Consider the following 20,205-nt stretch of genomic DNA (forward strand, 5'->3'; position numbering starts at 1 on the left):
GCATAGTACTGGTTCTGTGAGCTGTATTTACTCTCTATGACATTGTTTCTTCAGGCCTTTATCCTGATGACAGGATTACAAGAACACATCTTATTCTTCCTCTTCCCTTGGCAATGTGAGTGAGAACAGATGCTGCAGTGGGTTCAAGCAAGATAGATATTTCAGGGCTCTAGAGACAAAGTGCTGGAAAAAAATTTCAAGAGATTTCTAGTCCTTTCTGACATTCAGTTTGTCCTACAATATTCCTGCCAACTGGATTGACAAGCCTGTGCTTTTTCATCTCCAGTGATAGGAAACATACTTCCTTTGAGCAGCCCGTTCCACATTTGTGTAGGTGTATTAAAAGTTATTATTTTGAGGGGCTGGTGTTGTAGCTAAGTGGTAGAGCACCTGCTTAGCACCTGTGAGGCACTGGGTTCTATCTTCAGCACCACATTAAAAAACATGAATAAAATATAGGTATTGTATCCATCTGCAACTAAAATATTTTGTTATTATTTTGAGCTAAAGTCAGTCTTCCTCTACTTTTAACCACTTATTCATTACTCTTCACTTTTACATGGGTAATCTCTCCCTTTGAACTATCCTTGCCCCCATTCCATTAATTTTCTCTTCTTAGTCTTTCCCCCAGTTTCTTCAGCTAGTTACATGATTTTAGGTTTCGTCCTTGTTTTGATGACTCTGCTTCTGAGCATGCAACATTTTTGCTCATCACTAACTTACCCTATCAGAAAATATACTTTGTGTGTGCACAAATACTTGTATTTATGTTGCAGTGAGTATAGGGTCTCTGTTTAGTCTGCAAGAGCTGTCATAATAAAATATTATAGATTAGGGCTGGGGTTGTGTGGCTTGGTGGCAGAGTGCTTGCCTGGATGTGTGAGGCTCTGGGTTTGATCCTGAGCTCCACATAAAAATAAAATGAAGGTCCATTGACAACGAAAAAATATTTTAAAAATATTATAGACTACTTGACTTAAACAACAGAAATTTATTTTCTCATAATTGTGAAGTTTAGAAGTCAAAGATCAAGGAGTTGTCAGGTTTGGTTTTTTCTGAGGTTGCTTTCCTTAGTTTGCAGATGGCCACCTTTTCTCTGTCTTCATATGGTCTTTTCTTCTATGCATTTGTATCACTGGTGTGTTCAGATTTTTTCTAAAAATGACAGGCTGGATTATGGTTCACCCGAATGGGTCATTTAGCCTTCAATACCTTTGTAATCTCCCAAGTACTTTCACATTCTGAAGTACTGGTGTTAGTGCTTCAAGATATGAATATTGGGGGGGTATATTTCAGCCCATAATAGTCTCTATTATATGTATTTTTAAGTCATCAAGTAAAGGTTTCTAGATTAGGGATTGCTTCCTTTAGTAAATTACTCTCCTGTTCAGAAAAGTCTTCTGTTAAAGAGTCTTGTTCTAACTTTTGTTTCTCTATAGTTCTTTTAATGTCCAAATCCTCAATAGTATTGTGTGTGCTGACTGTAGCAGTTCTCAAGGAACTTCTGGTTTGTTTTGGAAGACACATACATACACACATAAATTTAATAATAATATAAAGGTATCAGATTAATTGCCAAATAAAAAATAAAAACCATAATATTCCAAATGTTATGTTGGAGAATGCTAACATTTTCACTGAAAGAATATTCCATGATCACAGATGTTTCAGAATTTTTTGATTAAACTATCTTTGGGTATTTAGAACTTCTCAGAGACTTTAAAAGTGCTAATATACATTGTGACTTTGATAGAGTCAGATATATTATGTATTTTAATTGCAAACTTCCTAGGCCATTTATTGACACTTTTAAGCATGCTAATGTTCCTTAGAATACATTTTTGGAAATGCTGTTATAGGTAATAAATATTACAAGTTCAAACTAGTGTGTGATTGGTCTGGGAAGGCTATGTGCTTGACTCTTTACTTAAGCTTTATTCTGTGTAGCATGAAAATACAAACACAGTGGACAGACTGAATGGGAGGAGCAAAGATGTACAGGTAGAAAACTCTGGGGGATGACAAAAAAAAAATAACGTGAGGTAATATTGAAACATTACCATGTCATTTGGTGGTAGGCTTTTGCACTAGATCATCAACCATTTGTTGTGTATGTATTATATTGCTCAGTAGGTATTAAGGACTCCAAAGATGTATGACCTGCATTTAGGGATTTATTGAATTGGAACATAGTCCCTATTCATGTAGAATATTTTTAAATATCTTAAATTCCAGCCTAGCTAATGTGTAGTTCAGAGGAGGGAGTGATCCTGGTGGCAGGCTTTGCTCTAGTATTTGTGTAGTAACTTAATTTGAAGAGGATACCCATGTTTGATGATAGCTGTCTTTTGAGTAAGATAAATAAGAAAATTACTTCTTGAACAAGGTAGAAGAAGGTGGCAGAGAGAGGGTTGGGTATTTTGAACGTATAGAGAAAATTTTATTATAAATACTTTGTTATCACACTAGTCATTTTAGGAATGGCAGAAAAGTAGTGCAGTTTATTGAGAGGATAGCAGATCAGGTGAACAGAATTAATATACTTGTGTGCAGGCAGTCCATCAGGTAAGTGCATATCAGGTAACTGTTATCCTCGCTTTTACCAGTGAGGAAATGGTAAGGTTGAACAAGGTCTAAGGGATTTGAATCTAGTTTCATTTGATTTCCTAAGCTCACCAGGTTAAGTAGTGGTGGGTGAATATGATGGAGTGGAAGGATTGACAGAATCTGTGGTACTTCATAAGAACTGAGTTGAAGTGACTGAGTAACACATTAAAATCAAGTTGGGTGGGGACTGCAATCAGGTCTCACTGGATGGAGACTAAAGGAATCAGTGATATAGAGCCAGGATTTTACTTTTGTCTTTTTTTTTTTTTTAACTTTTATTTTACTTTCCTAAACGTTGTTTGGAATATCATCCTTTGTTTTCTTAGCAGTTAGACCTTTTACTGTTGAACTGACCATTTTATTTAAGTAGATTATTGATACATGTTTTGGTCTTGTAAACTTACTTTCTGGTCCTTGTTCATCCATATCTGTCTCTCTAATATTTTGCACTTCCTAATTCTAAAGTAACATGTTTATTTTCCACTTCATTCAGATTTTCAAAACCACCTTCATTCTCTCCATGAAGCATTCTAGATTAATTTTGTTTAATATAAGCCATTCAGGAATGTCATCAAAATACCTTTGGAATTTGTAGTTGTGTAATTGTAGTAATATTTTGATGGCTATTTAAATATTTCTGATGACATGTTCACATGAGATAATTTTTTCCTGTTTTCTTTAGTTTTTAGACTAGTACAGTTGCATGATGTGGCCAGCTTTTTACATACTTATAACCCTTTAGATGGCTTAGAACAAGATTCACTTTAGCATGGTGTAAATTTATAGTAAATAAGTGTCTTTTATTTTCCTAGATTCAAAACAAAATAGCATAGAAATAGTTGATATTCTTTTTCGGCCTAAGTCTTTATTTTGACATTGGTGTTTATTGAGTTTCTGAATTTTTTTTTCAGAATCTTTCTGATCTCCTATAGAAGTTTTGTTTTCATCACCTGAGACTGTAGAAATGCAGTTTATACCAACTCAAACATTTGAAGATTATGATTAGTGTTTCATTGGGAAAGAAGAAAGACTCAAAATTGTACATGATTACTTCTAATGTTTCAAATTATTAATTGTGAATCTGATGTTTAAAAAATTCTTATTTTGGGTTGTGGATGTTATCCCTTTTACATGACTCTTATTTGTTTTTATTTAATTTAGATGAAAAAACAGGTAAAGAACTGTCTCCCAACTGAAGAAGATAGTGGTGCGGATAATAGGTAAAAGGTAAGTGTCTAAAATGCTTATTAATAAGCACTTGGAGTGTATTTTTACTTAATGATTGTTATTACTGGTTCCTTTTTGAAGAAGGTTAAATGCATAGATTTTGTATATCATAATACAGGTCATCACAAGATACCCTTAAACTTTTGTTACTAGATTTCGGGGTATTATGTTGGCTCAGGAACTGACTTCCTTAACAAGACTCCTAAAACACAAGAAGTAAAATCAAAATCAATAAGTGGAGTGGCATCAAATTAAAAAGCTTCTTCACAGCAAAGGAAACAATTAAGAACATGAACAGAGAGCCAATAGAATAGGAGAAAATCTTTGCTACCTGCTCCTCAAATAGGGCATTAACATCCAGGATATACAAAGAACTCAAAAAACAATACCAAAAACAAAACCCAATCAATAAATGGGCAAAGGAACAAAACGGACACTTTTCAAAAGAAGAAATATGAATAGTCAACAAATATATGAAAAAATGTTCAACATCTCTAGCAATTAGATAGATGCAAATTAAAACTACTTTGAGATTTCTTTGCACTTCAGTCAGAATGACAATTATCAAGAATACAAGTAACAAAAAATGTTGGCAAGAATGTGGGGGAAAAGGTCTATTCATACGTTGTTGGTGGGACTGCAAATTGTTGCAACCATTCTGGAAATCAGTATGGAGATCCCTCAAAAATGCAGGAGTGGAACCACCATATACACCACCAGCTATTCCTCTCCTTGATATATATCCAAAAGATTTATAATCAGCATACTACAGTGACACAGCCACATCAGTGTTTATAGCAGTACAATTCACAATAGCCAAGCTATGGAGGAAACTGAGGTGCCCTTCAACAATGAATGGATAAAGAAAACGTGGTGTATATATACACAACAGAATATTACTCAGCCATAAAGAAGAAGGACTTTATGGCATTTGCCAGTAGATGAATGGAAATGGAGACTATCATGCTAAGTGAAATACGCTAGTCCCCCCAAATTAAAAGTTAAATGTTTTCTCTGCTATTAAGAAGCTAACCCATAATGGGGGCGGGGATAAAAAAAGAAGAAAGATCAGTGGAGTAGACAAAAGTGAATGAAGGGAAGGGAGGAAGGAGGGGATAGAAAAAGACAGTGGAAGGAATCTGACCTAATTTTCCTATGTACATGTATGAATAAACTACAATGAATCTCACCATCATGTACATCCACAATACACTAATTAAAAAAAAAAACAAAAACTAAGTAACGAAGATGGGTAGAGTAGAGGGAAGGGAGGAGAGGTGGAGGGTAGAAGAGAGGAGAGAAAGGGAAAGTACCGGGGACTGAATTAGAAGAAATTATATTCCATGATTTTATAATTATGTCAAAATGAATCTTACTGTTATGGATAACCAAAAAGAACCTATAAAAAAAAGTGTTGATGGTAAGAAATGTTTTTTATGTGTTTCTGTTCTGTAATATCCATTGTCATTATCATTTCTAATATTTTTTGTGGAATCTTTGTATGAGCACAACAGAATATAAAGTTCTGTAGCCTCAGCTGGGGACAACAGGACATATCAATTTATCTGTGATTGATAGTTTTGATGATATCATTGCCTTTTTGGCATGACTGTCGCTTTCTAACTCTTCTTAATATAGTTGCTACTTTTTAATCTTGATTTATGTTGGATAAAAATGTTTTAGGTTGGTAGTAGAAAAATTCTCATTGAAAATATGCAAAAGTGAACATTTTATGTTTGCAATTTAAATATTTTTTGAATACCTTTATTTTTAAAAAATAATTGGCAGTGAGTAGAAATGGTGGAAGGAAAGGTATTAAGGAAAAGTATTAATAGAGGCATTGTGGAAGAATATTAGAGGCACAAGAAAGAGCGCTAGATCTTCCTTTAAAGGGTCAGAAATGTTTAGAGAAATATCTCAAATATAGGAGTAAGAGGGTTACATGGAATTATTTGGGGTAGTAGATTTTTACTTCATACAAGGAAATGGATTTGAATAGTACCTACTGGATGGTTAGTCCTCAGTAAAGGTTTGTTTGAAAAGTTAGTGAATGAGCTGCTTCCTTTTCCCTCAAAAAGAACAGAAGTAGTTTTTAGGGCTATTGATGGCCCAAAATTTTGTCTTTTTACAAATTAATTTCCTGAAATTTAAACACACACACACACACACATGTTAAATGAAGAGAGAGAGCTAGGAATGAGAAATGTCACTTCAAATGCAGAAGGAATGGGAAGAGAAGAATAGAGGATTGCAGCATAAGGAATTATAATTACATATGGAGACACATGAATATGGAAAGACTGGAATGGGTTACCAAGAGAAAATGGAGTTTGATTCTAGTGGTCTTCAGAAATAATCTACTTTTATAAAGTTTATAACGATTCCCTATTTATTACTGTATTTAAGTCCAGATTTGTCATGTGACTTTTTAAGAGTTATAATCTTAGACTCTACCTGTCCAACCTTGTTTTCTTCTGTTCTTTGGTCGATCACTTCTCTTCTATTCAGACCGATTTTTTCATTGTTTCTTAAGCTTGCCACAGTCATTTCTGTCTTTTGCTAATACAGTTTTCTCTGACTGAAGTGATTTTCTTTCTATCTTTTTTTAATTTAATTTTTAAAATTATTTATTTTTTATTTTTTACCGACTGCATTTTGATTCATTGTACACAAATGGAGTACATATCATTTCATTTCTATGGTTGTACACAATGTAGATTCATACCATTCATTTAATCATACATGTATATAGGGTAATGATATCTGTCTCATTCTACCATTTTTCATATGCCCCCCTCATTTTCCTCTACAAAATCCAGAGTTCCTCCATTCTTCTTTCACCCCCCCACCCCCATTTTATATCATTATCCACTCATCAGAGAAAACATTCGGCCTTTGGTTTTTTGGGATTGTGTTATTTCACTCAGCATGATATTCTCCAGTTCCATCCATTTATCTACAAATGCCATATTATTCTTCTTCTTTATGGCTGAATAATATTCCATTGTGTATATATACCACAGTTTCTTTATCCATTCATCTGTCAAAGGGCATCTAGGTTGGTTCCACAATCTAGCTATTATGAATTGAGCTGCTATAAACATTGATGTGGCTGCATTATTACAGTATGCTAATTTTAAGTCCTTTGAGTGTAAACCGATGAGTGGGATAACTGGGTCAAAAGATGGGACCAGTGGTACAGAATAGAAGACACAGAGATGAACCCACATAAATAGAGTTATCTCATACTAGACAAAGGAGCTAAAAACATACAATGAAGAAAAGATAGCCTGTTTAACAAATGGTGCTGGGAAAACTGGAAATCTATATGTAGTAAAATGAAATTAAACCTCTTATCTCTCACACTGCACAAAAATCAACTCAAAATGGATCAAGGACTTAGGAATTAGACCAAGGACCCTGCACCAAATAGAAGACAAAGTAGGCCTGAATCTTCATCATGTTGGCTTAGGATCAGACTTCCTTAACAAGACTCCCAAAGCACAAGAAATCAAAGCAAGAATCAATAAATGGGATGGATTCAAACTAAAAAACTTTTTCTCAGCAAAGGATACAATCAATAATGTGAAAAGAGAGCCCACAGAGTGGGAGAAAATCTTTTCCACAGGCACTTCAGGTAGAACACTTATCTCCAAAATTTATAAAGAACTGGAAAAACTTTACTCCAAAAATACAAAGAACCCAATCAATAAATGGGCCAAGGACCTGGACAGACACTTTACAAAAGAAGAAGACATTCAGGTGATTAATAAATATAATTTAATTTTTTATTGGTGCATTACAGTTGTATATAGTAATGGGATTGTTATTACATGTGTGTACATGCATATATGGAGTAATTTTCTTTCTTCCATTCTTCAGTCCTGTCTTCTAGTAGCCATTAATTACATCACAGACCTTTTCTTCTCTGAATTCCTACTGTACTTCTGCTTAACTATCCTTAGTTTAGTATTTGGTTCTCTAGTGATTCATATGTTTTAGGTCTTTCTCTTGATGTAGACTGTATTCTCTGGAGCAGGGACCTTTTCTATTTCTTTTATATCATGTGCAGTGAATAAGTTGGAGACTGTATGTAGTTTTAGTGCCAGTTGGTTCTGCTGTTTTATGTATATGTTCCCACTTAAATACTGGATGATAGAAGAGATGATCTTCATCCTGAAAAGGTGGTGGTCTTCTGTTTGTTTCTGTTTGGTTTTATTTTGAGACTGCTATTGTTCTTTTTTAACATAGGTGTCTTTTGATTTTTTTTTTTTTTTTACTTGAAAGTCTCTTTTCATTGGTCTAGATTATCATCAATGATGATAATCATTGATGATAATGATGGTTATCATCAATGATGTTTTCTCCCACTCTCTCTCTCTCTTTTTTAGTCTGTAGTTTTTTTTTACCAAAGGAAACTGGTTTGAGAAAATATGTGAAATCAGCATTGAACTTTGTTACCCACTCATCAGGATTTGTAAACTACAAAAGAATTCTTCTCAAGTTTTCACCATAAAAAACTTGAGAATACCAAGAGAATTTCAGGTGAGGCAATAGTTTCCAAAATAAGAACATACGAAGTACGTTGCTTTAACTTATAATTATATATTAGGGGGCTGGTGCTGTGGCTTAGTGGTAGAGCACTTGCCTCGCACATGCAGGGCACTGGGTTCAATGCTCAGCACCACATAAAAATAAATAAAGATTGTGTCCACCTAAAACTAAAAAATATTTTTAAAAATTTAATTTTTTTTTTTCCCTATTTGGGGGATCTGATTCTGGCTATAAAGAAGTTTATTTTATGGCATCTTAATTATATTATTTTGAATGCTAACATTCTTCAAAGTCAAAAGATTTTTTGACCTCCAACTTTATAAATTTCTTTGATTTTGTACTTGTATATCACCCTCATTGTATATAAAGTACTATTAGTGTACCATGTTAGTAATTCATCTGTTTTGATTCATTTTGTTGATTTAAACATCTGGAATCTATTACTACTTTATATTTATTCCGTGTTTTACCTTCCTAATGAGATTAGAGATGAAAAAAGTTGGCAGAACACACACGTTTTTTCTGTTTTCAACATTGAATTGTGATTGATTTGATTGTCTACTAGTAAGCCAGAGTAAGTTGTAAAACTTAAAATAGGCTAATTTATTTAAAATGAAATTCATTTACCAGGCATGGTTGTTAGCCTGTAATCCTAGCTATTAGGAAGCTGAGACAGAAGAATTCCAAGTTCCAGGCAAGCCTCGGCCACTTAGCAAGACTCTTAGCAACTTAACGATCATGATCTCAAAATAAAATTCTAAAAGGACTGGCAATGTAACTCAGTGGTAAAGCACCCTTGGGTTCCATGCCCAGTACTGTATTTCTTAATATTAAATGAAGAAATACTTTGTCTACCAATTAAAGTATCTTTTTATGACTGAAGTTATTGTATAACCCTTTTGCATATTCATTGTGCTGCCATTCATGTGTAAATATTATGTTTATTTCTCTTTAGAGAAAGTAATCTTAATAGTAATCCTTACTGTGAAGACAGTTAATATCCTTATTTATATTTTACAGAAACTAATATTAAAACAGAATGCTTTCTTAAACTTCCTTAAATTTTCCCATCATAGTTAATGAAACTTTTTTTTTTCTTTTTTTTGCGGTGCTGGGGATTGAACCCAGGGGCTTGTGCTTGCGAGGCAAGCACTCTGCCAATGGAGCTATATCCCCAGCACATAATTACTGAAATTATTTCTTAGTGTTTTACTTTGTTTGGGGCTTATTCTGTTGGGTCTTGCTTATAAAATTGGGTTGAGATTAGTATGTACTTTGGGTCCTGACCTACAAGATCAAATACATGGAAATTAATACAACTTAATTTCAACACATATTTATCAGCCATCTGTAATTTGTCAGAGACTAGGTCCTGGAATGAGGCAGTAAAAAACAAAACAAAAACCCCCCAAACTAGACAAAAATCCTGTCTACATAGAACTTAAATTCTGACAGGATTTGGGGTGCAGATACTAAGTAAGATAAAAAAGTAAAATATATAGTGTATTAGAGGTATTATTTTGAAGAAAAAATAAGAGGAGGGCTAAAGGGAATATTAAGTGGTTGGAAGTAGGGAGAGGGAAGATTTAAAATTTTAAATAGTTTATCCTGGGAGGGTTTCAGTGAGGAAGGGACATCTGAGTAAAAATTTGAAGAGGTAAGGTAATAAGCTCTGCATATGGTAGTGGAGAGGGATGTTCCAGATGGAAGAAATCACAGGTGCCTTTTTCATATGGTTAAGTTTGTTGGAATTCTTTACACTTAAGTAGATTTATTGTGGATTCAGTTAGTTCTTTTGCCTTAACAGATGTCCAGCAAAGAAGTGAAGACTGCTCTAAAAAGTGCAAGAGATGCAATCAGAAACAAAGAATACAAAGAAGCTTTGAAACACTGCAAGGTACCTGATGTTCATTTCTTCCACAATAAAAGTATGTTACTCATTTATGAGTATTGTAAGGTGTGAATCATTTACTGTCTACATGCAGGAAAAGTGACAAGACCATTTAGTAGGACAACTGGAGAGGTTGAATTAATAATTTCTTAGTAGGATAAATTAAATCACATTTCATTTTGCCTTTTTCTTTATTGGTAAATTATTGAAGGCACATTGTCAAAATCTGAATGTGTCATACATATCTTGATGGGTTATATTATATCTTAAAGTTTTTATTCTTATTATATTTGGTTCATGGATAGGAGAATCAAGATTCTGAAGCTCTTTTGTGTGCTGATAGGAAAATCCCTGCTTAAGGGAGAAATTAAATGTGAGGGAGATGATAGAGGGTGGTGGCTTAGTGAAGTCCTTGGGAAGGTTAGAATGGGTTCTAGAGTTTGAGAGGAGGAATCTTGAAGATAAGAGCCTTCCCCTCTGCAGGCTTCTATTTTCTTGGTGAAGTATAAACTAATAGTGGGAGAGGGACTTTTATAGGAGTGTTTGAGACAATAGAAGGCTTGAAGCAGTTGTTATTCAGTGACAAAACAAACTACTCGTAAGAATTGGAAGGATTACCAGGCACTAATAAGAGTTCATTTGAAGTTACATGTTATTAAAGTGAAGTCAGTGAACTTAACTGGTTTTCTTCCTTCATATTGAACTTCTCACCTTTGGAGGTAGGGATGGAGTTCAGCTATGGATGGTGAGAAAGAAGAGGGGAAGTAGAGTCAGAGGAATTGAGGCTTCGAAAGGGAGTGATGACACTGATGGGTCATGGAGTCCAGGCTGGGTAAGGAGGGATGAGAAATAAAAGTGTGGTTATAAGTAGTAGAAAAGGTGGGGGCAGCATAAAAAATTAGAGCTATCAGAGGTTTAAGAATTGTTACCATGAGACCATTACAATAATTGAACTGGAAAGACAGGAGAAGAGCAGAATAGTAGTGTGCAGGAAATCCAAGTTTTGGATGGCTGGGTAGTGGTGAGGTTAAATAACTGAGAGGCTACTGTTCAATGGGATATCAACATGAATGTTAGAGTGAATATAGGAATTGAGGAGAAGATGGATAGAAAATTTTTGCTTAAATTTTGGAGGAAAGAGTAGTTCCTAGGAGTTTGTTGATGGTTGCAATAAGAATATTTTTTGTAGTATAGTTGGATGGCTTGAGTCTCAAGAATAGTGGTGTTTTTGAAGGAAGGAGAAACAGAAAAGGAATGTTGGTGACAGTGTAGGCAAGGAGAACCCTTTTCTCATTCTGGCACTGTGGTATGAAGCGTGTAAGGGAGGTAGCTGCAGCATGTGAGATTTTTAAGGGAATAGCCAAGTTTCAGTCCAGACAGAACTTACTGCAGTTAAAAGAAAGGTTGAAAATATGGAGGAAACATGGCTGATCCAGATTGGGAGTTCCAAAGGACACACTGAAGAATTTAGGAGAATGGTAGAGGGAATTGGGCAAGATTAGGAGAAATATATAGCAATATGAGGATAAGAATCAAAGGAATAAAGAATGCCTTTGTGAAGTTCATGTTTCCAGTGGTGACTACAAGGTCAGCAGGGAAATGAGGCCATGATAGTGCTAATCTTGATATAGAAGCAGGTGGGCAGTGTGTTTAAACGAGTTAGGGAGTAGATTGAATCAAAGAAGGGGAGAGGACTGTTTCCTTAATCAGTCAGCTTATCAAATTAATAAAGCATATATGAATCTGTTTCTATTATTATATACAGAATTCAGGTATGAATTCTACCAACTAGTTCATAATTTATACTGAAGATACTCAACTAGAAAACACAAAGGGAGACTAAATCAGCCACAAATGTCTGATTACTTATATAGTAACCTCAAATGTTGATTGACAATAAATGAATTTTTGAATAAAGAAATGTTGCTTCTTAGTGTATTTGCTGTGGTTTTGTCTGATCATCATCTTGTCCTCCTGTGGTGCTTTATAATATATATAAGAATCCCTTTAGGGAAGCCTTTTCCAGTTTGTACAGATGAAATTAGGTACTTTTTTCTCTATGTTCTGTCAGAATCTTATACCTGCTTTCACTATGTTGTTGTAATCATCTCCCTAAAAATCTGTTTCAGGTCTTGAAAACCAGGTTACCAGTCAGTAATTGCTGATTGCTAGATGACTATGCCATTTATCATTTATTTGGCAGTTATGTGTCAGCCCTTGGATCTGGTGTTGGGAACATAAACATTAACAAGGGCCGAGTGTTTAGAGCTGAACTTTGATAGTTACCTCGTTGTTATATATTTTTTTAGGAGGCAGCACTATTAGATAGAATGGAACTTGTGCAGCACATTGATGATAGATTGCTAGAAGTGATAGGTGGACATACATAAAGCTAAGTTGGTTCAACTCATGGTAAAGTTCTTATTTTCTTAAAACCTTAAGAAGCTAATTTCAGTTTAGGAACTAGTTTTGTTTTTCTTTCCCTGCTTTCTTCAAGCTATTCTACCTTACCCAGTGTTCTCAAAGAGCCGGAGGGGACTTTTGGAAGCATCAGGATCACTTGGGCAACTTTAAAAATATATACCTCAGCCAGGCACAGTGAGCACACACCTGTAATCCCAGTGGCTTGGGAAGCTGAGGCAGGAGGATCATGAATTCAAAGCCAGCCTCAGCAATTTAGCAGGGCCCTAAGCAACTTATCGAGACCCTGTCTCAAAATAAAATACAAAATAGGGCTGGGGATGTGGCTCAGTGATTAAGTGCCTCTGAGTTCAATCCCTGGTCCCCTCCCGACCCCCACAAATTATCTTTCTATACCTCATATTCCAAACCTTTTACAATCATTAATATAGACCAGTTCCCTGAGGAAACTGAAACTAGAGAGGTTAAATAGCATTCTGAAGGCTACACTGTTAGTGACAGATTCAGATTTCCTGACTCTTAATAGACTGTTACTTTGTTGTTGTTTGTTCCATAGTTTCAAAAATTTGACTTTCTCTTAATTTTGTTTTTAATCAGACAGTGTTAAAACAAGAGAAAAATAACTATAATGCCTGGGTTTTTATTGGTGTTGCTGCTGCAGAGCTAGAACAACCTGATCAGGCTCAAGGTGCCTATAAGAAAGCTGCTGAACTAGAACCAAACCAGTTACTAGCTTGGCAGGTAAGTAGACATATTTTTTTTCCCTATAACATGAAAAAGGATTTGTTTTTATATTTTTCAAAATACAAGCAACAGTGTTAAACATTTAAACCTCCATTTGCCCCATATAAGAAAAAAATTTAATTTTTTTGGTCTTCTAAGCCTAAAATTAGTTTTTAAAAAAAGCATTGCTAAAGAATTATATGTATCACTAATTAACATTCTACCTAATGGACTATTTTCAAATGCAAGGACCCAAGTTGAAACATGATTATATGAATATAAAAGATATCTGGACTATTCTTTATGCTTACCAACCAGGGGAAAAAGAAATGTATGCTGATGTTTTTTAAAAACATCAAAGTTTTAGTTCTCTCTTAAGTTCAAGTTAAATTCTTTATTCTTGTTAATCTTAATGTTTTTTAGCTGGATTCTCTAACTTTTTCATATTTAATGAATTTGTTTCATTTGTCAGTCACATCTTTGAAACTAATTAATAGGAAGTAGTAGGCTCTGGTGAGTATGAACAAGTAGTAGGCTCTGGTGTCTCAGGTTGGCAATGAGAACTTGGGTAAGGGTACTTGTTACACACTTAGAGAAATGGCTGCATCTAAAGCAAAAATGGTACTTTTCACAAAGTACTTGGATTTTTTCTGTTTGTATCATAAAAGTGGTGTCATTTAAAACACATCTAAAATTAAATCTCATCACACCTGTACATATACACACAAAATGGTAACTGCATAGTTAATGAATATATTAATTAGATCGATTGTGGTGCTTATTGTACAATGTATACATATATCAAAACATCAGACTGTATATCTTAAATTATTTTTATATCAATGGTAACTCAATAAAGCTGTTTTAATATATACTGAATTATTTTTTAAAAAGTAGTGCCATGGTTTTATGTTGAAAAATGTTTTTTTTATTGTGAAACACTTCAAATGCATTTTGAAAAGTGAAGAGGATGGAATAATGAACCCTTTTAGGCCCATCATTCAGATTCAACAAAAATCCAATCACATCATTATTTTTCATCTGTCCTTTCACTTGTTCCCTGCCAGTTATTTGGAGGCAAATCTCACACATCATTTCAACTACAAACTATATTAATCTTTTATTATAAACAATCTTTAGAGATTATCACATTATTTAGCAAAATAAATGAATGTAGGGACATCAGATGTTTAGATAAGAATAATTACTCCTACTTCTTTTTTTAGGGGTTAGCAAGCTTGTATGAGAAGTGTAATCACATAAATGCTAAGGATGACTTGCCGGGTGTTTACCAGAAACTCCTGGATCTTTATGAAAGGTGAGGAATGTATAGGGGATGACTAATATTTTTATAAACTTGAATTAGAGTGATTAAAAATTGTATAGAAGTGGAAGTATGTCAATTTATGGGGAATTAGGAAGCATTTTTCTTTCAAATGTTTATCATAGAATCTCTTGATTATGATTGAAATAGGATCAAAACATTCCTAGTAAGAAGACTGACTAATTTTGGAATTTTTGATATTATTTTTAGTCAATATAATGAAAAATGTTGTTTCTTAAATTTTTTATTTTTTAGTTTTTTTTAACAAAAGGCTCTTTTTACAAAAGTTTATTGTAGTATTTTTCTAATTTTAAAAAGTACCAATAATATTATTGAGATACTTTAATTTTAATTTTTGATTATTTTCATATCAAATTAAAAAATTCTTTTCTGTTGTTTCTGATCTAAGTGTTGACAAACAGAAGTGGTGTGATGTCTGTAAGAAACTTGTGGATCTCTATTACCAAGAAAAGAAACACCTAGAGGTTAGTTAATGGTTTTCTAGTGTCCTGGACATTTAATAAAACTAATATTAGGAGAAAGTTATCATTTTGCCTAAATGAAAATTAAAAATTAATATGTGGCATGATATCAGAAGAATTTAAGAAATAAATTACAGTGCTTTGGCAATTGTAAACAGAATTCAAATTTAAGGTGTCATAAATTCTAGATCTTCTTGAAACAGGGTGAGATATAAGTTAAATAATTTAAAGTGTCTTCTATGGAACTTGGTGACCATTGTGGTATCTCATATCTTGAGGTGTTGGGGACTATGGTCATCATTCCTGTATCTGCTGTGGTATCTCAGTCACACTTCTAATAGAAGTACTCTGTGGATTTGCCCAATCAACTTATGTTTTGTAGGACTCATCATAGATGGAATTCTGGGCTTACACTATTTTTATGTATTAGTGGATAAGAAATATTTTTGCTTTATTTCCAGATTTTAATTTTCTATTGGCATTTATATTTTTTCTTGTATTTAATACAACGGTCATTTTAAATTTCCTTTTCAATAGGTGGGTCGAACATGGCACAGATTGATAAAGACACGACAAGAAGAAGGTGCAGACAACCAGGAGCTTCATCAGCTATGGAGGAAGTTGACTCAGTTGCTGGCTGAGAGTATGGAGGATCAGAATAATGAAACTCAGCAACTGGTATTAACTCATTTATTCCTCACAGTTTTTATCATGAAAATTGATTATTTAATTGAATTTAGAAAATGAAAACATAATGAAATAATATATGACAGTACTATATGTCAAAGCACTTTGTAAGTGTACAATTTTACATTCATAGAGACTTTTCCTGTTAAATTTAGAATTATTGTTCTGGAGTCTCATGAAGTCTGGAGTAGGTAGAATTGGTACTCAATGTTATTAGAATTTTCTTCCCTTATATTCATAAGAATCCACAATAAATCAATGACTTAATTGCTTTAGGGAAAAAAACTGTAAAAATTGATTTTTTAATTTCTAAAAAATTGTACTTGGAGGGTGTGAACTTATAAACTGATTCCTGAATTACTTTGAGGATTAACAACTCAACTAGAGCATTTGTATTACTAGTTAGAGAATTTATACTTGAATAATACTCCTTTTTAGGGAGCAGATTGTCGAGTAATGAAAAATATTTTTTTCCTGTAAAAACCTTGATTTTTGCACCATAATTGGAAAATATATCTGCAATACGTAATTTGTTTGTGAGTCTAAAAGTCAACCTAATTTCTTACTATAACAAATAGCTATTCAATGTTCTCCTTTATTTGAATGGATTTTTAAAATCTTAATAGTTACATACTCTGTATGGAACAGAAAATTCATTTCTTTGTGTTTGCTTATTTATTCACTCATTAATTTGTTCTTTTTTTCAGAAAATATTTATTGATTGAGTACTATATGTTAGGTAGTATCCTAAGATCTGAGGATAAAAATGTAAGAATAAGATCTTTCTGTATATTTTGTGTGATTTGTTAGTCAACTCTCCATCACTGGGACAAAATATCTGGAGAATCAGTTTAAAAGGAGGAAAGTCCTTTTTTTTTTTGGTTTACTGTTTCAGAGATTTCAGTTCATGGTCAGCTGGCTGCATTGCTTTGGCCCTATGGCAAGACATAACATTGGGGTGGGGAATACATGGTAGAGCAAAACTGCTTATCCCATGGTGACCAGGAAGCAAAGAGGAAGAGGAAGGGACCAGGGTCCTGATATAGCCTTCAAGGGCACACCCAGTGACCTACCTAGTCTCCTAGTTCTAGGTCCCATCTCCTAAATTTTCCTCCACCTTCCAAAAGTGCCACAGGTTGGCAAATAAGCATTTAATGCATGACCTTTGGGGTCATTTAAGGTCCAAACCATACGTGATAATAGGGGCTAATCTGTGTATAGGTACAGGTATAGAAGAAATTGAGTAGTGACTAATTAGGTAGCTTACCAATTTCTCTTAAATCACACCTTTATAATACAGCTTCATTATTTTTCTTAGAATAATATAGGGTACCAGGATATTGAGCACATATCAAGATAAAATGTCTTTTTGATTTGTATGTACTGTATTCTTCCATGAAAGATCATTAATGGTTATGCTGTGTTGACCAAACTGTCTCTGAACTCCTGAGATCAAGTGATCTTACTGCGTTAGCACTTCTAAGTAGCTGGGGCTCTCCTTCCTTTCTTCTTTCCTTCTTCTCTTTCTCCCTTCCTCCCTCCCTCCCTCCCTGTCTTTTCTTCCTTGCACTAGGGAAGAAACTTAGTGCTTTGTGCATGTTAGGAGCAGACTACATCTCCCAGCTTCTATTATACAGTAACACGCATGACTTGTGTTCAGTGTGATCTTTTCATATATGTGCACAGCATGCAGTGATCGTATCCAATCATTGTTCTTCCAACTTCTCCTCCCCTGTACCTTCCTAATCCCTAATAATTTTGAGAATTAATTTCTAGCTGTAAAAAATAGAATCAAAGGTTTGGATAGGGGTTGTTTTCATCTTGAATTGAGTGTTCAGGAAAAACGTTACCATTTTCCATTAGGGAAAAATTTCATTACTATTTTTTTTTTTTAAATCTGTGATTTTTGACTTTTAGTTAATGCTCATTTTTTGGTAAGATCATTAACTTTTTCAGAGCAGTGAAATTTTTACTTACTCATGAAGCCTTTATATCATACTTAGCAAGGAAAATTTGAGGTTCTAAACTTCATTAGTGTTTGGTAAAAAATTAAGTTATGCATATTTATTAAAAACTGTAGAACAACTTATATAACCAAATAAATGATTATAAAGGGCTTTAAAGTGCTTGCCTTGGATTTTAGTATTGTTGTTCTTGAAAAAGACTTATTTAGAAGTCCTCTTTTGGAATTTTCTTCAAAGTCAGTTAGTACTGTATGAGAAATTATTTTATTATAGTTCAGTCATATCTCTTTCTTTTGCCAGAAGCAAAACTTCATACACAAATTTTTTTTGATTTAAAAAAATTCATTTAGCAATTTTGACAATCTAGAAAAAAAGTTTTGACTGGATAACAGACATCATGATTAAGTAAGAAAACATAAGAATAAAAAGTAATTCACTGAAAATATTACACAACTTCAGCTGTTTCCTCCAAATTTGCTTTATATAATTGGATAGATATAAATTAACAAACAAAAATTTAAGCAAGATACATTCACAATTGTTTTTTAAAGGTCAGATTTGTTACTACTGGAGATGTTCCAAAAAATGTGTCAATGATTTCAGAAGAGATGATTTCAAAATGATATGAACAGTAATAGTTATACTAGAACGTAAGACTTCTCTGGTTGGCTACTTTGTAGGAGACAGAAACGAATGGAAGAATGTTTTATTAATTTAATAAAAATGTTAATTTATAATTATTGTTTATTAGTTCAGTTCAGCCTGCTGACTGGTTGGAGTTAGAATACATTCTAAAACTTTTATGTACTTTCGTTTTTCCCTCTTGTTGAAATTGCCAAAGCCAGACAATAAGATACATTTGCAGTTACTTGAAGTTGAAGTTTGTATAAGGGAGTCTTATACATTCAACTGTTTTTTGTTTCAGCTTTTAACTGCATTTGAGAATGCTCTGGGCTTGTCAGATAAGATTCCTAGTGAAGATCACCAAGTACTGTATAGGCATTTCATTCAGTGTTTATCCAAAGTAAGTAACTTTTTAAAATCTTAAAGTGAGTTTTATTTCTAATCAGGAAAGTGTTCACAAATGCATTTTACTACTATTGGATTTTAGTTTATTTTGCTTTTGTATTTTCAAGTTTCCACATGAGACTGCTAGGTTGAAGAAGGCCTGTGAAGGAATGATAAACATCTACCCCACCATACAGTATCCATTAGAAGTGCTTTGTTTACATTTAATTGAATCAGGTAATTTCTTCTTTGTTATATTGTATGTCTGAGAAATATGTGATTGTGTGGGAGTGATGTTGCTATCAAAAAACAAATGTTTTTAGTGCTTACCATGTGTAAGATACAGTTTCTGTGTTTCTAGACATGAAAGGAAGGAAATACCATAGTAGACTTGGAAGAGTACTTTTTAGTACCTTGTGAGTAAATTGATGAAGTACAAGGGCTTAAAACTAACATGGTATACAGAATAGATTTTATAGAACATAAACCAGAGCAAGTAGATTGATAATCGTAATGAATGAACTAGGAGCACGAAAGGGGTCATAGAAAGGAACCCATGAATTAAAAAAATGAAAGTGATTCTTAGAGTCAAAAGAGGAAAAATCAATTTTAACTTTCAATTTTCCTGAAAAGTTGGCCCAGTATGGAATGATGGTTTGTGTGAAAGGTAAGTTAGTGAGAGATGTGAGATCAATAACAAAGCTAGACCCATAGGTTGGAAAAATCTTGCTTGTAAGTAAAAGTGAAATGGAGTAGATGACATCAGAGAGAACTAAAGGGCAAAAAGACTGAATTTGGCAATGCCACCTGGTTTGAAGGGAAAGGGAGGAGGAGAAAAGAAAGAGAGGAAGAGAACAGAGGGGGACCCTGATGGGAAGAAAAACAGAAGGAAAGAGCAGTTGAGAAAGGAGATTACTAAGGTCTGTCATGACAGACTAAGCAACTGATTTTATAATTAAAATACCTAATTATTAAGACTGTCTTTTTAAAGCAATTGAAGTGGAACTTAGATTACAATGGTGAAGAAAAATAGGAAGAAGTGGTTAGTTAGCAGGTTTAAGAAGGAAAATAACTCAGGAATTTAACTTGCTACACTTAAGATGAGGAGGAAGCATTTTGTGAAGGGGATAATAAATTTTTAGAGGGATAGGAGAAAAATCAGAGTAGTGTTACCTGGCAGGAGCATTTAAGAGGAAAGGGCTACTGAACATTATAAATGCTATATTGAAGCCAAAGAGGATGAGGTACACTAAGAGACTGTCAGCACAAGGATCATATGTATGGATTTTTGTGTTTATTTTTCCTCTGCTAGGAAAC

The 20,205-nt window shown here is 33.7% G+C and overlaps 1 protein-coding gene across 6 annotated transcripts in view; it reads left to right on the forward strand.

The window, feature by feature from the left end:
* SKIC3 (SKI3 subunit of superkiller complex) overlaps window positions 1-20,205 on the forward strand; it is a 101,014-nt gene that overhangs the window by 1,403 nt on the left and 79,406 nt on the right. The window contains exons 2-11 of one of the 6 annotated variants that reach the window (XM_079146005.1): window positions 3,519-3,646; window positions 3,769-3,840; window positions 8,233-8,379; window positions 10,196-10,285; window positions 13,298-13,441; window positions 14,650-14,741; window positions 15,157-15,232; window positions 15,767-15,907; window positions 18,806-18,904; window positions 19,017-19,125. In XM_079146005.1, the coding sequence (XP_079002131.1) occupies window positions 10,196-10,285; window positions 13,298-13,441; window positions 14,650-14,741; window positions 15,157-15,232; window positions 15,767-15,907; window positions 18,806-18,904; window positions 19,017-19,125 (751 nt within the window). In that variant the 5' untranslated portion in view covers window positions 3,519-3,646; window positions 3,769-3,840; window positions 8,233-8,379. Of the gene's footprint in view, window positions 1-1,195; window positions 3,647-3,768; window positions 3,841-8,232; window positions 8,380-10,195; window positions 10,286-13,297; window positions 13,442-14,649; window positions 14,742-15,156; window positions 15,233-15,766; window positions 15,908-18,805; window positions 18,905-19,016; window positions 19,126-20,205 lie in introns of those variants that run through there. The other 5 variants (XM_079146006.1, XM_079146004.1, XM_079146008.1 and 2 more) reach the window with 5 other exon arrangements.

Source organism: Sciurus vulgaris (assembly GCF_902686455.1).
Source record: "Sciurus vulgaris genome assembly, chromosome: 6".
NCBI lineage: Eukaryota > Metazoa > Chordata > Mammalia > Rodentia > Sciuridae > Sciurus > Sciurus vulgaris.